Source organism: Oncorhynchus mykiss, chromosome 13, assembly GCF_057628025.1.
Source record: "Oncorhynchus mykiss isolate SJ-2025 chromosome 13, ASM5762802v1, whole genome shotgun sequence".
In the NCBI taxonomy this organism is placed as follows: domain Eukaryota; kingdom Metazoa; phylum Chordata; class Actinopteri; order Salmoniformes; family Salmonidae; genus Oncorhynchus; species Oncorhynchus mykiss.
In genome coordinates this window covers 18,980,001-18,994,501 of record NC_143034.1, presented here as the reverse complement: position 1 = coordinate 18,994,501, position 14,501 = coordinate 18,980,001, and the positions used below count along the sequence as shown (strand labels likewise).

Here is a 14,501-nt window from a genome sequence, read left to right as displayed (position 1 = left end):
ACATGATCGCTTTTCCATCGCTCATTTTCTCATTACATCAGTGATATGATGTCACCGTGTGGGACTGTGGGTCAATTAACCTTGTCGGAGTGGGCACCCTGATTCTAGTTTGTGAGCTAGGCAGGCCTCCCACTCAAAAGTACGAGATGGGGAGGGGGGCGAGGGTAGGTTGACCTCAGGTCTCCCCACTGGATTCCAGAGGGAGTGGGAGTGGGGAATCTATCAAATAGCGCACCTCTAACTTAGTACAGTACTAATGCAATTAGTAATGCAATTAGTTGCATTCTTCTTCACCTGCATTGCTTGCTGTTTGGGGTTTTAGGCTGGGTTTCTGTACAGCACTTTGAGATATCAGCTGATGTACGAAGGGCTATATAAAATAAATTTGATTGATTGATTGTGCAGTTTAGTTGGTGTGTTTCTTGTTTGAAGTTCAATAGTGTAATAATCAGGTTCTCTTCTTTATAAGAGTGTTATTCTATTTGTGTATTATAGGATTTGTACAATTTGTTTATATTTGTCTTTGTTACTTATTTTTGATATTTATGAGTCTTATTTTAGTATTTTTATATGTTGTAATTATTTATTTAGTGCTGAATGATGCTTTTTTGGGGGGGAGGGGGCGCCGAAGGGATGGTTAGCCCAAGGAGCCGTACAAACTAGAAACACCACTGTGTGTCTGTATCAGCCGTGAAGCTCTGTGATGTCCCAGACGAAGTTGAGAGACAGGTCCTTCATCCTCTCCTGATAGATCTGGTCAAAGCGTTCACTCTGAGCCACCGTCAACAAGTTCTTCCAGTCTCCTATGGTACCTGAGAGAGAGAGAGATTGTTTTATTAATTATTTTTATGTAACCTTTTATTTAACTAGGCAAGTCAGTTAAGAACAAATTCTTATTTACAATGACGACCTAGGAACAGTGGGTTAACTGGTCTAGGAACAGTGGGTTAACTGGTCTAGGAACAGTGGGTTAACTGCCTTGTTCAGGGGCAGAACGACAGATTTGTACCTTGTCAGCTCGGGGATTCGATCTAGCAACCTTTCGGTTACTGGCCCAACGCACTAACCTCTAGGCTACCTGCCAATAAAGCTATGAAATAGATAAAGCTATGCTTGATGTATTTCAGATACATTGACACTGGAAGGGGGGCTAGGGGGCTCACTTTCTGACTGGAAGTTCTAAATACCTCCTTAAATACACCCCCCTCTTTTCTGCCCCCACCCCCCACGATACCAGTACAAACCTATACTCATGTTTTTCATGTATCAATTTCAACAATAAAGCCTCTAAACATTTCTACTTTTCCTCACCTTTGCGTAGGAACTTCCCCTTCTTCTTGTCATTGACGATCTCAGGCAATAACTCATAGTTGGCCTTGTCATCTTTCTTCATGTTATTGAAGGTGACTTTCTCCACTATGCTGTCTATAGCTGCATCAGATAGGCTCTTCCCGACAAACTCAGCCAGACGCTCTACCACCGATCTCAGGTCCTGTTGTAGCAGGACACATGAAATAATAAAATGAACAGAAATATAAACCATTTGTAGTGTTGGTCCCATGTTTCATGAGCTGAAATTGTAAAAAAAAAATCACAGAAATCTTTCAGCTTATTTCTCTCAAATTTTGTGCACACATTTGTTTACATTCCTGTTAGAGAGCATTTATCTTTTGCCAAGATAATCCGTCCACCTGACAGGTGTGGCATTTTAAGAAGCTGATGAAACAGCATGATCATGATCATTACACAGGTAATACTACATCTGTTGCACGACTTGTTGCAGTAGTATCATGCTACTGCATCTTATAACAGGTCAGTGCAGTGGTGTAGGTATTCATGTGGTACATACAGCGTTAATCAGTGTAAATGTCATGTTACCTTGATCATCTCTTCATAGCTGAGGAACATGATGTTGTATTTGTCCTGGTTGTTGTACCATCCTCTGACATGGTCGAACCAGCAGCCACCAAGCACTGAAGAGATGGGTTCACATAGGACAGCAGACAGTAAGTGCTAGTCAGTGTGTGTTAGTTGTTAATTAGCTTACGGTTTTGTATAATACTGTGTTACACTGATGAAGCCAATTTGGCCAAAGAAGTGCCATGTGATGGAGGGAGGGTGAACAGTGGCACTCACTCCATCCACAGAAGAACTTGTCCAGCATCTCGTCATAGTGTTCTGGACTGTCCAGATTCTTCATGAACTTAGAGAAGTGGAAGTAAGACACCAGGATGTCTTTAGGGTTCCTGGTCACATAGATTACCTATGGAGGAGATAGGGGAGATATGGTAGCTCTTTCCTGCAGTTGAATGACCAAAAGCGCCCTCTAGTGGCCTCATGACCAAAAGCGCCCTCTAGTGGCCTCATGACCAAAAGCGCCCTCTAGTGGCCTCATGGGTGGAATGTTATTCATATTTTTCACAAGACGAAAATCCGGTGTTTTTACGTCAAATAGTTTTGTTATATTTCAGTCTTCTGTGATGTATATCAAGTGTAATATTGGGATGCAAACTCAAAATTGAATACATTTCAACTCTATATCTGACATGGTACAGGTGTCCTCTTTTTGTAAGCCCATAACCATGTGTGTGAGGTGTATACTTTTGTTTCAAAGTAGATTTGTTTAAGACTACCAAGAAACACTGTGTGACCCTGATTTATCCCACAGCAGTAAAAGGTTAACAGTGTGTATTGAGGAGAAAGGGGTGATATAGAGTTGACAGGGGTGATATAGGGTTAACAGTGTGTATGGAGATACGGGGTGATATAGGGTTAACAGTGTGTATGGAGATACGGGGTGATATAGGGTTAACAGTGTATATGGAGGAGAAAGGGGTGATATAGGGTTAACAGTGTGTATGGAGGAGAAAGGGGTGATATAGGGTTAACAGTGTGTATGGAGGAGAAAGGGGTGATATAGAGTTGACAGGGGTGATATAGGGTTAACAGTGTGTATGGAGATACGGGGTGATATAGGGTTAACAGTGTATATGGAGGAGAAAGGGGTGATATAGGGTTAACAGTGTGTATGGAGGAGAAAGGGGTGATATAGAGTTAACAGTGTGTATGGAGGAGAAAGGGGTGATATAGGGTTAACAGTGTATATGGAGGAGAAAGGGGTGATATAGGGTTAACAGTGTGTATGGAGGAGAAAGGGGTGATATAGGGTTAACAGTGTGTATGGAGGAGAAAGGGGTGATATAGGGTTAACAGTGTATATGGAGGAGAAAGGGGTGATATAGGGTTAACAGTGTGTATGGAGGAGAAAGGGGTGATATAGGGTTAACAGTGTGTATGGAGGAGAAAGGGGTGATATAGGGTTAACAGTGTATATGGAGGAGAAAGGGGTGATATAGAGTTAACAGTGTGTATGGAGGAGAAAGGGGTGATATAGGGTTAACAGTGTGTATGGAGGAGAAAGGGGTGATATAGGGTTAACAGTGTATATGGAGGAGAAAGGGGTGATATAGGGTTAACAGTGTGTATGGAGGAGAAAGGGGTGATATAGAGTTGACTGGGGTGATATAGGGTTAACAGTGTGTAGTGTGTATGGAGGAGACAGGGGTGATATAGGGTTAACAGTGTATATGTATACCATCTAACCCCACTCACTACCATCTAAACCCACTCACTACCACTCACTACCATCTAACCCCACTCACTACCATCTAACCCCACTCACTACCATCTAACCCCACTCACTACCATCTAAACCCCACTCACTACCATCTAAACCCCACTCACTACCATCTAACCCCACTCACTACCATCTAAACCCCACTCACTACCATCTAAACCCCACTCACTACCATCTAACCCCACTCACTACCATCTAACCCCACTCACTACCATCTAACCCCACTCACTACCATCTAACCTCACTCACTACCATCTAACCTCACTCACTACCATCTAACCCCACTCACTACCATCTAACCCCACTCACTACCATCTAACCCCACTCACTACCATCTAACCCCACTCACTACCATCTAACCCCACTCACTACCATTTAAACCCCACTCACTACCATCTAACCTCACTCACTACCATCTAACCCCACTCACTAGCATCTAACCCCACTCACTACCATCTAAACCCACTCACTACCATTTAAACCCCACTCACTACCATCTAAACCCCACTCACTACCATCTAAACCCCACTCACTACCATCTAAACCCCACTCACTACCATTTAACCCCACTCACTGCCATCTAACCCCACTCACTACCATCTAAACCCCACTCACTACCATCTAACCCCACTCACTACCATCTAACCCCACTCACTACCATCTAACCCCACTCACTACCATTTAAACCCCACTCACTACCATTTAAACCCCACTCACTACCATCTAACCTCACTCACTACCATCTAACCCCACTCACTACCATCTAACCCCACTCACTACCATCTAACCCCACTCACTACCATCTAACCCCACTCACTACCATCTAACCCCACTCACTACCATTTAAACCCCACTCACTACCATCTAACCTCACTCACTACCATCTAACCCCACTCACTAGCATCTAACCCCACTCACTACCATCTAAACCCACTCACTACCATCTAAACCCCACTCACTACCATTTAAACCCCACTCACTACCATTTAAACCCCACTCACTGCCATCTAACCCCACTCACTACCATCTAACCCCACTCACTACCATTTAAACCCACTCACTGAAGGCATAATGCTGTATGTATAACCATCTAACCCCACCCACTTTGTCCCTCTTCTTCTGCAGGCCCTTGGGCATAAGTTCCTGGTGTAGATGGGAGCAGAAGAGGCGTGGAGAGGGTCTCTCGGTGTAGGTCTTCCCCTTCTCCAGGATCTCCAGCCAGGGCATCCTCACAAAGGTGGTCTGGTTAGCCTCCTCTGGGAAATCATCCTCAAACAACAGGGTGATGATACGCTGGGTCCATACTGTACCTGGGAGAGGAGAGGGAGAGAGAGCAAGAGAGTGAGAGAAAAGTGGCAGTGAAGGTGAATGTAGTTTGTCCTCCAAAAAATGGAGAGAGGGAGAAACCCCACCTTACAGGTTCTGTCAATAGTACTACACTGACCTTACATACTGTTACCTGAGCACAGGTAACTTGTAGATAGGTTATATATTTTAGCCATGTACAGTATATATATATTAAGATAATGTGGCATATTTAATTTTATTTACAATGACAGCCTAGGAACAGTGTGTTAACTGCCTTGTTCAGGGGCGGAACAACAGATTGGGGTCAGATGGTAGTGATGGGGTTAGATGGTAGTGAGTGGGGTTAGATGGTAGTGAGTGGGGTTAGATGGTAGTGAGTGGGGTTAGATGGCAGTGAGTGGGGCTAGATGGTAGTGAGTGGGGTTAGATGGTAGTGAGTGGGGGCAGAACAACCTTGTCAGCTCGGGGATTCAATCTCGCAACCTTCCGGTTACTAGTCCAACGCTCTAACCACTATTCTAGCCCTTTTTCTCCCCAATTTCGTGGTATCCAATTGTTAGTAGCTACTATCTTGTCTCATCGCTACAGAGACAAAGGTTGAAAGTCATGCGTCCTCCGATACACAACCCAACCAAGCCGCACTGCTTCTTAACACAGCGCCATCCAACCCGGAAGCCAGCCGCACCAATGTGTCGGAGGAAACACCGTGCACCTGGCGACCTGGTTAGCGCGCACTGCGTGCGCCCGGCCCGCCACGGGAGTTGCTGGTGCGCGATGAGACAAGGATATCCCAACCGGCCAAACCCTCCCTAACCCGGACGACGCTAGGCCAATTGTCCGTCGCCCCACGGACCTCCCGGTCGAGGCCGGTTACGACAGAGCCTAGGCACAGCTGGTGGCACAGCTGGCGCTGCAGTACAGCGCCCTTAACCACTGCGCCACCCGGGAGGCCTAAGGGAGGCTGTTCTTAGGCACAACGCAATACTTATATAACTTATATATTGAAAGGTTTCTAGTTTGCTCAGTTAATTTATTCCATTTTTTTATTGCTCTAAATCGAAATGTTCTTTTGCCCATTTCTGTTTTCTGTCTGGATAACGCATAGATGGTGGACAATCTATTCCTAGTATTTACGGAATGTCTGTTTCTTACCAACTGAATACCATTGTGAATAGAACTTGGCCGTTTTAAATGTTCTATATTATAAAATAAAATAAGCATGTGTTTTTCAATTATCTTGTCGATTGATGACCAACCAAGAACACTGCGCATGACTGCAACAGAAGAACCATATCTCCGCCTTAAAACAATCCTTGCTGCTTTATTCTGTGCATTCTGCAGCCTCCTAACTTCACTAGATGATGCATTTCCCCAGACCACCGAACAATAGTTCACCTGACTCTCAACCAATGCCTGTGTTATTTGCTGAAGAATTTTTCCTGGTAAATATTTAGCTATCCTTCTGATTATGCATGCTGTTTTAATATTTTTTTTTACATTGATTAGTTATTTGAGACGACCATGATAAGCAGTTGTCTAGCTGCACTCCCAGTAGTTTGGTTTCTGACATTTCTTCAAATTATACTCCTCCCATACTTAATTGTATCCCATGCTGTTTTGGCCTTTTCCTAGTTGAACAGACCAACATAACTTTGGTTTTCTTGGTGTTTAAAGCAAGTTTGTTTTGGCAAACCCATTTCCTGATATTCTCCAAATCTCCTTGTAAAGCTTGCTGTACCAGTGTGTGTGAGTGAGTGAGTGAGTGAGAGTAGAAAGGGATATACTGTAAATGTCCATTTTGGTACAGTTTGTTGTCAAAGCAAGGCAAACTTTAACCAATATGCTTGAGATGAAATAGCCTACCACAAATAGTTGTATTATTATATTTGTGTTGTTGTTGTATGTATTAAGGATCCCCATTAGCTGCTGTTTTGGCTGCAGCTACTCTTCCTGGGGTCCAAACAAGATTAAGGCATTTACATCTCAATGTATTTAAAAAAAAATGTAAACTACATAATACAACAAACACATTGTTACACCACAACTCTACCACTACATATCTACACTGCAACATTTATAATACCACAATATATCAACATCACAATGTACTTGTGTGTAGAGTGCGTGTTAGCTTGTGTGTGCATATGCGTGTGTGTGTGCCTGTGTGTGTGTCTCTTCACAGTCCGAGTTGTCCCATAAGGTGTAGTTCATGTATTCATGGCTCTATGTAGTACTGTGCCTTTCCCAGAGTCTGTTGTAGACTTGGAGACTGTGAAGAGACCCCTGGTGGCATGTCTTGTGGGGAATGCATGGTTATCTGAGCTGTGTGTTCGCTGTTTGAACAGACCCCTGGTGGCATGTCTTGTGGGGAATGCATGGTTATCTGAGCTGTGTGTTCGCTGTTTGAACAGACCCCTGGTGGCATGTCTTGTGGGGAATGCCCAACTCTACCTGGAAAATGTTGGAGAGGCTTCCATTAAAGAACACCCTCTGTGTTCTGTTAGACAGGTAAATCTCGACCCACTATAAAGCAGGGGATGTAAAGCCATAACACGTTTTTCAGCAGCCGACTATGATTGATAAAGTCAAAAGCTGCACTGAAGTCAATCAACACAGCTCCCACAATCTTCTTATTGTCAAGTTCTTTCAGCCAATCATCATTTGCGTAAGTGCCATACATCTTCCCTATGAGAATGCTGAAAGTCAGCTGTTAATGTGTTTACTGCAAACGTTGGCTTATTCATGCTTTAATTACAACCTACTCAATTTGTAATAGATGTTCAAGCACCAGTCCTGCTTATTATACCTCTGTAGCTACTGTCCGTGTGAAAGTAAGACTTTTCAATCGTTTGCTTACCTGATTTGGGGAAAGTGACAAGGAAAACATCACTGTCCTTGATCTCAAAGTGTTCCAAGCTGTCGATATATTCCGTGGTTAATTCATACGTGTCAGCCATGGGAAACACCTGGCCTTTATATGTAAACAACTGCTCACCGAGAAGCTTATACTCTTGTTGAGCCATTTAGAAAAAACGTTATCGGAAAACGGTTGATAAGGGGAAAAACAGCTGAAACCAATTGTGGTCAATAGGAAAATGAGAGTGAGGGAAGGTGACCGAGGACGTTTTCTAAGAATTAGATTAGATTTTTATAAGTGAAGTCACGTAAACCGTGTCAATTTTTTTGTTTACGGGTTAATGAGAGTAGGCTTCTTCAGTTAACCTTTGTACAGTTGCATTGTCCTGTTGTAACTCTACGGTTGTCACAACTTCCACCTTCTAGCCTTCGTGATCCACTTTTCATTTTCCATTTGTTTTGTATTTGTTTTACACACCTGGTTTCAATTCCCCAATTACATGGTCATTCTTTAACCCTCTGTTTTCCCCCATGGTTTTTGTGAGTGATTGTTTTATTGTAAGTTTGGTCCGATGTTTATGGGCTTGGTATTACTTCATGTATTTGGACATTTTGAGTAAAGTTTCTTGTGTTACTCATCTCTGCTGTCCTGCGCCTGACTCCTCTGCACCAGCTACACCCAGATCCTTAAACAATCACGCACAAAAACCATGGGGAAAACAGAGGGTTAAATGATGAACATGTAATTGGGGAATAGAAACCGTGACAGTACCCTCAACGCGCTGCAGCAGCGCACCGACACCGACCCCGGAGACGACCGGAGGTCGAGGCGCAGGGCGATCCGGTTGGAGACAGTGGAACTCCAGTAGCAACGAAGGGTCCAAAACGTACTTCACGGCAGGTTTCGGGTCGAGAGCCAGACCCTGTCCCCCGGTGCGAACACCGGTGGCGATCGGCACTCGCCTTCTGACACCTCACGGCCTGTTGCAGGTGCACATAAGCGGCGTCCCAGGTCTGCCCTTTTATGGAAGGGGTTGAATTAAAAAATAAATAGCAATCTGTTTGCCCAAATAGGCGAGTCATTTTGTAGCTGTTGCTGGTTGAGCAATAGACTACATGTATGATGTCATTGTGGCTATGACTTTTTGAACTTCCAGTGGACATGGGAATTCTAAACCTCGAACAGAGTTGGCCAAGCACGGTCAATTATTCAAGTCATTCCACATCTCTCCTCTTTCAATTCACTTCTCATCAGGAACGGAGGGATGGAAGGACGAAGGGATGATTGTAGATCCATCCATTCATGGGGTTTTAGTCACTGTGGAGTGTTTTTCTAACCAGAGGGTTGATTGGTGATTGGCATGTTATTGGTTATTGATCTAAGAACCATGTCATCAAGTGGACGTGTCAAAGACACCCCAGGGGATAGGCTGTCAACCAGCAGGATCGGTCGATTCGATTGGTTTAGAAACAGACATGCTCACACACGTGTGCCTTGTATGTGTGTGTGTAAGTGTGTGTCTCATTTACAGTAGAATGAATGACTGTATTGAGCCCAAGTGTATCTTGATTCCCGAGAGTGTCTTGCAAAACTCTCTCTCTCTCTCAAACACACATGCACACATGCACACACTTTCTCTTTCTCGCTGACTCTTTTTTTTCTAAATTATTGTACTATACTGCCATCTTCTGTAAGATCTCGGAAAGACACCGAATTACACAAGAACGAGTCAATTACCATTCGGCAATTTAACTTGGATTGTAATTAAATTCACGTGAACCAAGTGCTGTCGATTCAGATTACTGTAAGAGAAGAGACTTGTCAGTCACTTATTACTGTGTGTGTGTGTGTGTGTGTGTGTGTGTGTGTGTGTGTGTGTGTGTGTGTGTGTGTGTGTGTGTGTGTGTGTGTGTGTGAACCTATTTTACCCCCAGCTGTCAAGGAGCAGCTACTTTGAACTGAAAATCCACTAGACTCTAACCCAGTCATATAGGTTACCTGTTCAGGTACCCAGTCATATAGGTCACCTGTTCAGGTATCCAGTCATATAGGTCACCTGTTCAGGTATCCAGTCATATAGGTTACCTGTTCAGGTATCCAGTCATATAGGTCACCTGTTCAGGTATCCAGTCATATAGGTTACCTGTTCAGGTACCCAGTCATATAGGTCACCTGTTCAGGTATCCAGTCATATAGGTCACCTGTTCAGGTATCCAGTCATATAGGTTATCTGTTCAGGTACCCAGTCATATAAGTCACCTGTTCAGGTATCCAGTCATATAGGTCACTTGTTCAGGTATCCAGTCATATAGGTCACCTGTTCAGGTATCCAGTCATATAGGTCACCTGTTCAGGTACCCAGTCATATAGGTCACTTGTTCAGGTATCCAGTCATATAGGTCACCTGTTCAGGTATCCAGTCATATAGGTCACCTGTTCAGGTATCCAATCATATAGGTCACCTGTTCAGGAATCCAGTCATATAGGTCACCTGTTCAGGAATCCAGTCATATAGGTCACCTGTTCAGGTATCCAGTCATATAGGTCACCTGTTCAGGTATCCAGTCACATATGTCACCTGTTCAGGCATGTGGTCTTACCTTAATGTAATGTGATACACACACCTACATACACACTTACTATACTATACACATAACGTTGGAGGATCATGTGACGGACAAGATAGTAAGTGTGTGTGTGTGTGTGTGTGTGTGTGTGTGTGTGTGTGTGTGTGTGTGTGTGTGCGCGTGTGTTCAGATGGAGGGTTGGAGGTGAAGAGGTGGATTGTCAGGTACTTAAGATTTGACCTGACCCATCGCTTAGCTCTCTCTTTCCCACAGAAGGACACTCTATCTACCCTCCTTCTGGAGGTAAGGACCTCGTCGTCGGAGGAGGAGGAAGACAGCCGTTACAACACCTACTAGCCCCAAAAGTGCACTGCACGTAAAAAAGAAATGAAGCTTTTTGTTATTTGAATGATTGTGTAAAAGTCACATCAGTTAATTTGTGCAGATCTTTGAATTGCCTGGCTTGACCTAAATGGCTATATAGGACCGGAGCCCACCCATAGCTTAGTCTTATACATTTACATATTACTGTAAATTGGCTTCATGGGTATCAGACCATTTGTCATGTATGGGATGTGAATGTGACTCTGTAGCCTGCAGTGCTGTAGGTGCATTGTCTAATTCATATAAATGACACCTTTGCCACATTTGAAAGTGTATAAAGAGTTATTTCTTCATTTCTATAGTAAAGGACTTGGAGGATAAACCTCTTCTATGTATCTCCAATAAAAAGCCACACTTGAACACAGTCTAATCCCCTGTCTGGTTTGCGTCCCAAATTGCACCCTATTCTCTATTTAGTGCACTACTTTTTACCAAGGGGCCTATAGGTAACAGGGTGCCATTTAGGATGCATTCTTGGTCCTCTGTATAGATTGGGGCCGAGATACAAAGCCCTGTTAAAAGGCTCCCTTGACTCTCTGGGTCTTTGTTCAAAGTGGAGAGCAATGTACTTGCTGTTTTAAAAGGGCCTTTTCAGTTAGGCCGTAAACCGATCCTGGGCCTTGCCTAGCTGGGGTGTGCCCAGGACGTCTAGGGTTTACCTGGGGGACTGAGCGGGTGGATGTGGGATTGGGTGGAGGGGAGGGGATGGAGGAGAAAGAAAGAAAGAGACCGGGGGATGTGGGAATGGAGGGAGGGAGGTGGAGGAGAAAGAGAGAGAAAGAGAGAGAGAGAGAGAGAGCGAGAGAGAGAGAGAGAGAGAGAGAGAAAGGAAGGCAGCTGGTCAGTAGGAGTGAAGCGAGGGATGGAGGGATGGATGGTAAGAAGAGAAGGCTGAGAAAGGACAGACAAACAAAGGTGTGGATGAAGGTTGCGCGTTTGTCCCCTCTCGTTGATTCTCTGGTGAATTAATTGTATCAGCCTCTTCCTCGTTCTCTTTATCGACTTCTCTTTCTCTCTTTTATCAAACGCTGTCCCTGAAAGGGGAGGATAGCCTATATACTGTATGCAAAGACAAGAACGAGCCTAAAGTAATGTGATGCTTACTGGGATACAGACAGTGTTGTGTGAATACTCTACAAGCAGAAATATTGCATACAAGATGGTAAAACTGAATATTAGCCTAAAGCGGAATCTGATTTGGAGCCAAAGGTCCAGAGTTTTGCCTGGGGCAAGTCTCAACTCCCCACCCTATGAACACTTCTGAGAACCCCTGCTTCCCTCCCACCGCAATTAGGACGAGTTTGATCTGTGACAGGCCTTTTCTGATTGACTGTGTCCTCTGCAGCGATTAGGCCCTACTGCACACCATAATTACGGCTCTAATTGGCAACGCTTGGGAAACATGATGTGGGCAATGGGCATGATGATTGATGATTCATCAAATCCATCTCTGGTGTGATGGCATTCATTAACCTCTACTAGCCTATGTGCTTCTCTCTCTCTCTGCATAAATGAACCCCTGTAGCCTCTGCCAAGGCCTTATCAGTCTCGACTATTCATTTAGTCATACTTCAGATCAAGCCCCTGCACGCTATGCAGTTGTCTTGCAGCTTCCTTCCCCCACATCTACAGATGAAGGCTCCATCACAAATAGAATCCTTTCCCCTACACAGTGCACTACATTTGCCCAGAGCCCTATGACCCTGGACAAAAATAACGCACTAGGGAATAGGGTGCCATTTGGGAGGCGACGGGATAATTATTTGGGCATTGCCAATAACAGTTAAGCTCCTAGTCATGTCAGAAATGGACAGAACCTGTTGAGGATTAACCCATAAACAGTCTGGGCTTTTGTGCCACATGCAAGAACTCATCTCTGGTATGAGATTCTCTCCCTGGAGAGAAAGAGAGTGAGCGAGAAAGGGAGGGAGAGGGAAGATTAGATGGGTTTTTACAATGAATGTTCCCATTCAGAAAATAGCCCACCCTATTGATTGTCTGACCGGTAGTGTCTCATCAGTTTCAAAAGCTGTCAGGAATTGTCTTTTCTATTTTACAATGTAGTTTTTTTTTTGGGGGGGGGGGTTCTTTAAAATGGTGAGTCATAGCCTATGGATGGAGGCTCTGGCAGATGTGCACTGACTAGTGGAAGTGTCACTAAAACGTTATTATTCATCAAACGTTATGTTACTTTCTGTTACAAATACAATGTTAAAATTGGTATGTGGATTAAAACAATAAAAACGTTACTAAATCCCAACGGGATTTAATTTGTCCTCTCTACTGTTCATTTGCCATTCAATTTACGCACGGTGCCTTTACCGAAGGGAAGAGGCGGAGTGATTGCAGTGATGAGTGAACGAATGACACATATCTCCTCCCTTCCGCTGGCGCTGAAACTCGAGAGAGAAGTGACAGGTAGGAAGACCGTTGTGTAGCTACGAGACCAGACAGACAGACTCACATAGACACAAATGTCAAACTCATGAAAGAAAATGGTTCATAGAAAAGTCGACAGCTGGTGAGAGAGACCGTTATAAAAGTTTTGATGGGAAGTTGCCAGAGAAATGCATATTAGTTTGATAATACACTTTACAACTTCGATGTGGATAATTTCATATTTAAGATCACAATGAGTGGACAGCAAACTTTTTTAAACTTAAAATTGTCACAACAAAAATGAATTTATAGCCCATATAAAATACGTGGGGCAGTGTCAGAATGATTTGTCAACGGAAGGCGCTTGTCATTGGAGGATGATCACTAAATTAGATCAGAATACATGACAGAAGGAAGTTGTGGATGTGTTCAACGGGTCGAGACATAATACTCCCTTGATCACAGACACTTTCTATCCCTCTTCAAATGAAATAGCCTACAATCTCAGTTCATCATGCATAGAAGGAGGATGCTTCGGGCACTCCCTGTTTTTATATTAATGTTCTTCATCGTTTTAATCGTGGACTTTCAACTAAGAACGCGGAATCTCCACAAACTCAATTATATTCACAATCCGTTCGGGGGAGACTTACTGCGCTCGATTCAAGAGACGCCTCTCTCCGCGGCAAAGGAGCCACCAAAGCCGGCCAAGTTTCCTCGACAACCCGCTGCTGTCTCTACTATGAACCAGACTGTTGGTGGCTTACAAGCGGAGATACAGAGAAGGAGAGACAAGTTGAGGGCTTTGGAACAGAGAAGGGTTGTCATCACTCCATCCCTGTTGAGGTTAACGGACATCTTCCTCGCGGTGAAGAGCACCGGGAGGTTCCACGGCACGCGCCTCTCTCTCCTCCTCGAGACGTGGATCTCCAAGACCAAGGAGCACGTGAGTGTGATTGATTGGTCCAGCACGTATTCATCAACGTTTTTTAAATGTTACCTAATGTTATAGGGTACTTTGACGGGGGACCATTCAATTATCAAGTAACATTCAACTTTTTTGGGATAAAGTAGCCAACAAATGTCCAAAATACTCATATCACTGTCTTTTTGCTTTACTGTAGGCCTAGTTTAGAGTCAATTATTGCAATAACCTAGATATCACTGATTAGTGACATGGGATAACCAATATCCTCAACAGTCCCATTATGCACAGTTATTACACGGTAGGTGCACAGTGGTAACATGGTAGGTGTACAGTTATCACATGGTAGGTGAACAGTGGTAACATGAGAATAGGTCTGCAGTTATTACATGGTAGGTGCACAGTGGTAACATGGTAGGTGCACAGTGGTAACATGGTAGGTGC

General features: G+C 44.0%; 2 protein-coding genes across 2 annotated transcripts in view; one reads left to right on the top strand and one right to left on the bottom strand.

The window, feature by feature from the left end:
* Nucleotides 1-481: 481 nt before the first annotated feature.
* Nucleotides 482-8,821, bottom strand: LOC110485608 (amine sulfotransferase). Its single transcript, XM_036949180.2, has 6 exons — nt 7,803-8,821; nt 4,742-4,947; nt 2,137-2,263; nt 1,879-1,973; nt 1,312-1,492; nt 482-812 (listed from the first exon to the last, which is right to left on the bottom strand). Exons 1-6 carry the CDS (start codon nt 7,966-7,968, stop codon nt 685-687), a joined length of 903 nt encoding a protein of 300 aa, XP_036805075.2. The 5' UTR covers nt 7,969-8,821; the 3' UTR covers nt 482-684.
* A 2,691-nt stretch (nt 8,822-11,512) lies between these two features.
* Nucleotides 11,513-14,501, top strand: part of mfng (MFNG O-fucosylpeptide 3-beta-N-acetylglucosaminyltransferase) — a 29,487-nt gene continuing 26,498 nt past the window's right edge. The window contains exon 1 of the mRNA XM_036942342.2: nt 11,513-14,078. Coding sequence (XP_036798237.2) covers nt 13,647-14,078 — 432 coding nt within the window. The 5' untranslated portion in view covers nt 11,513-13,646. The remainder of the gene's footprint in view (nt 14,079-14,501) is intronic.

What these genes read in the sequence shown, in the direction of transcription:
- LOC110485608 (XM_036949180.2), bottom strand. Translation starts at nt 7,968, where the DNA reads ATGGCTCAACAAGAGTATAAGCTTCTCGGTGAGCAGTTGTTTACATAT. An exon ending in GCTATGAAGAGATGATCAAG is followed by an intron (nt 1,493 to 1,878) that starts GTAACATGACAT and finishes CTGCTACAACAG; the next exon opens with GACCTGAGATCGGTGGTAGA. An exon ending in GGGGAAGTTCCTACGCAAAG is followed by an intron (nt 813 to 1,311) that starts GTGAGGAAAAGT and finishes TCTCTCTCTCAG; the next exon opens with GTACCATAGGAGACTGGAAG.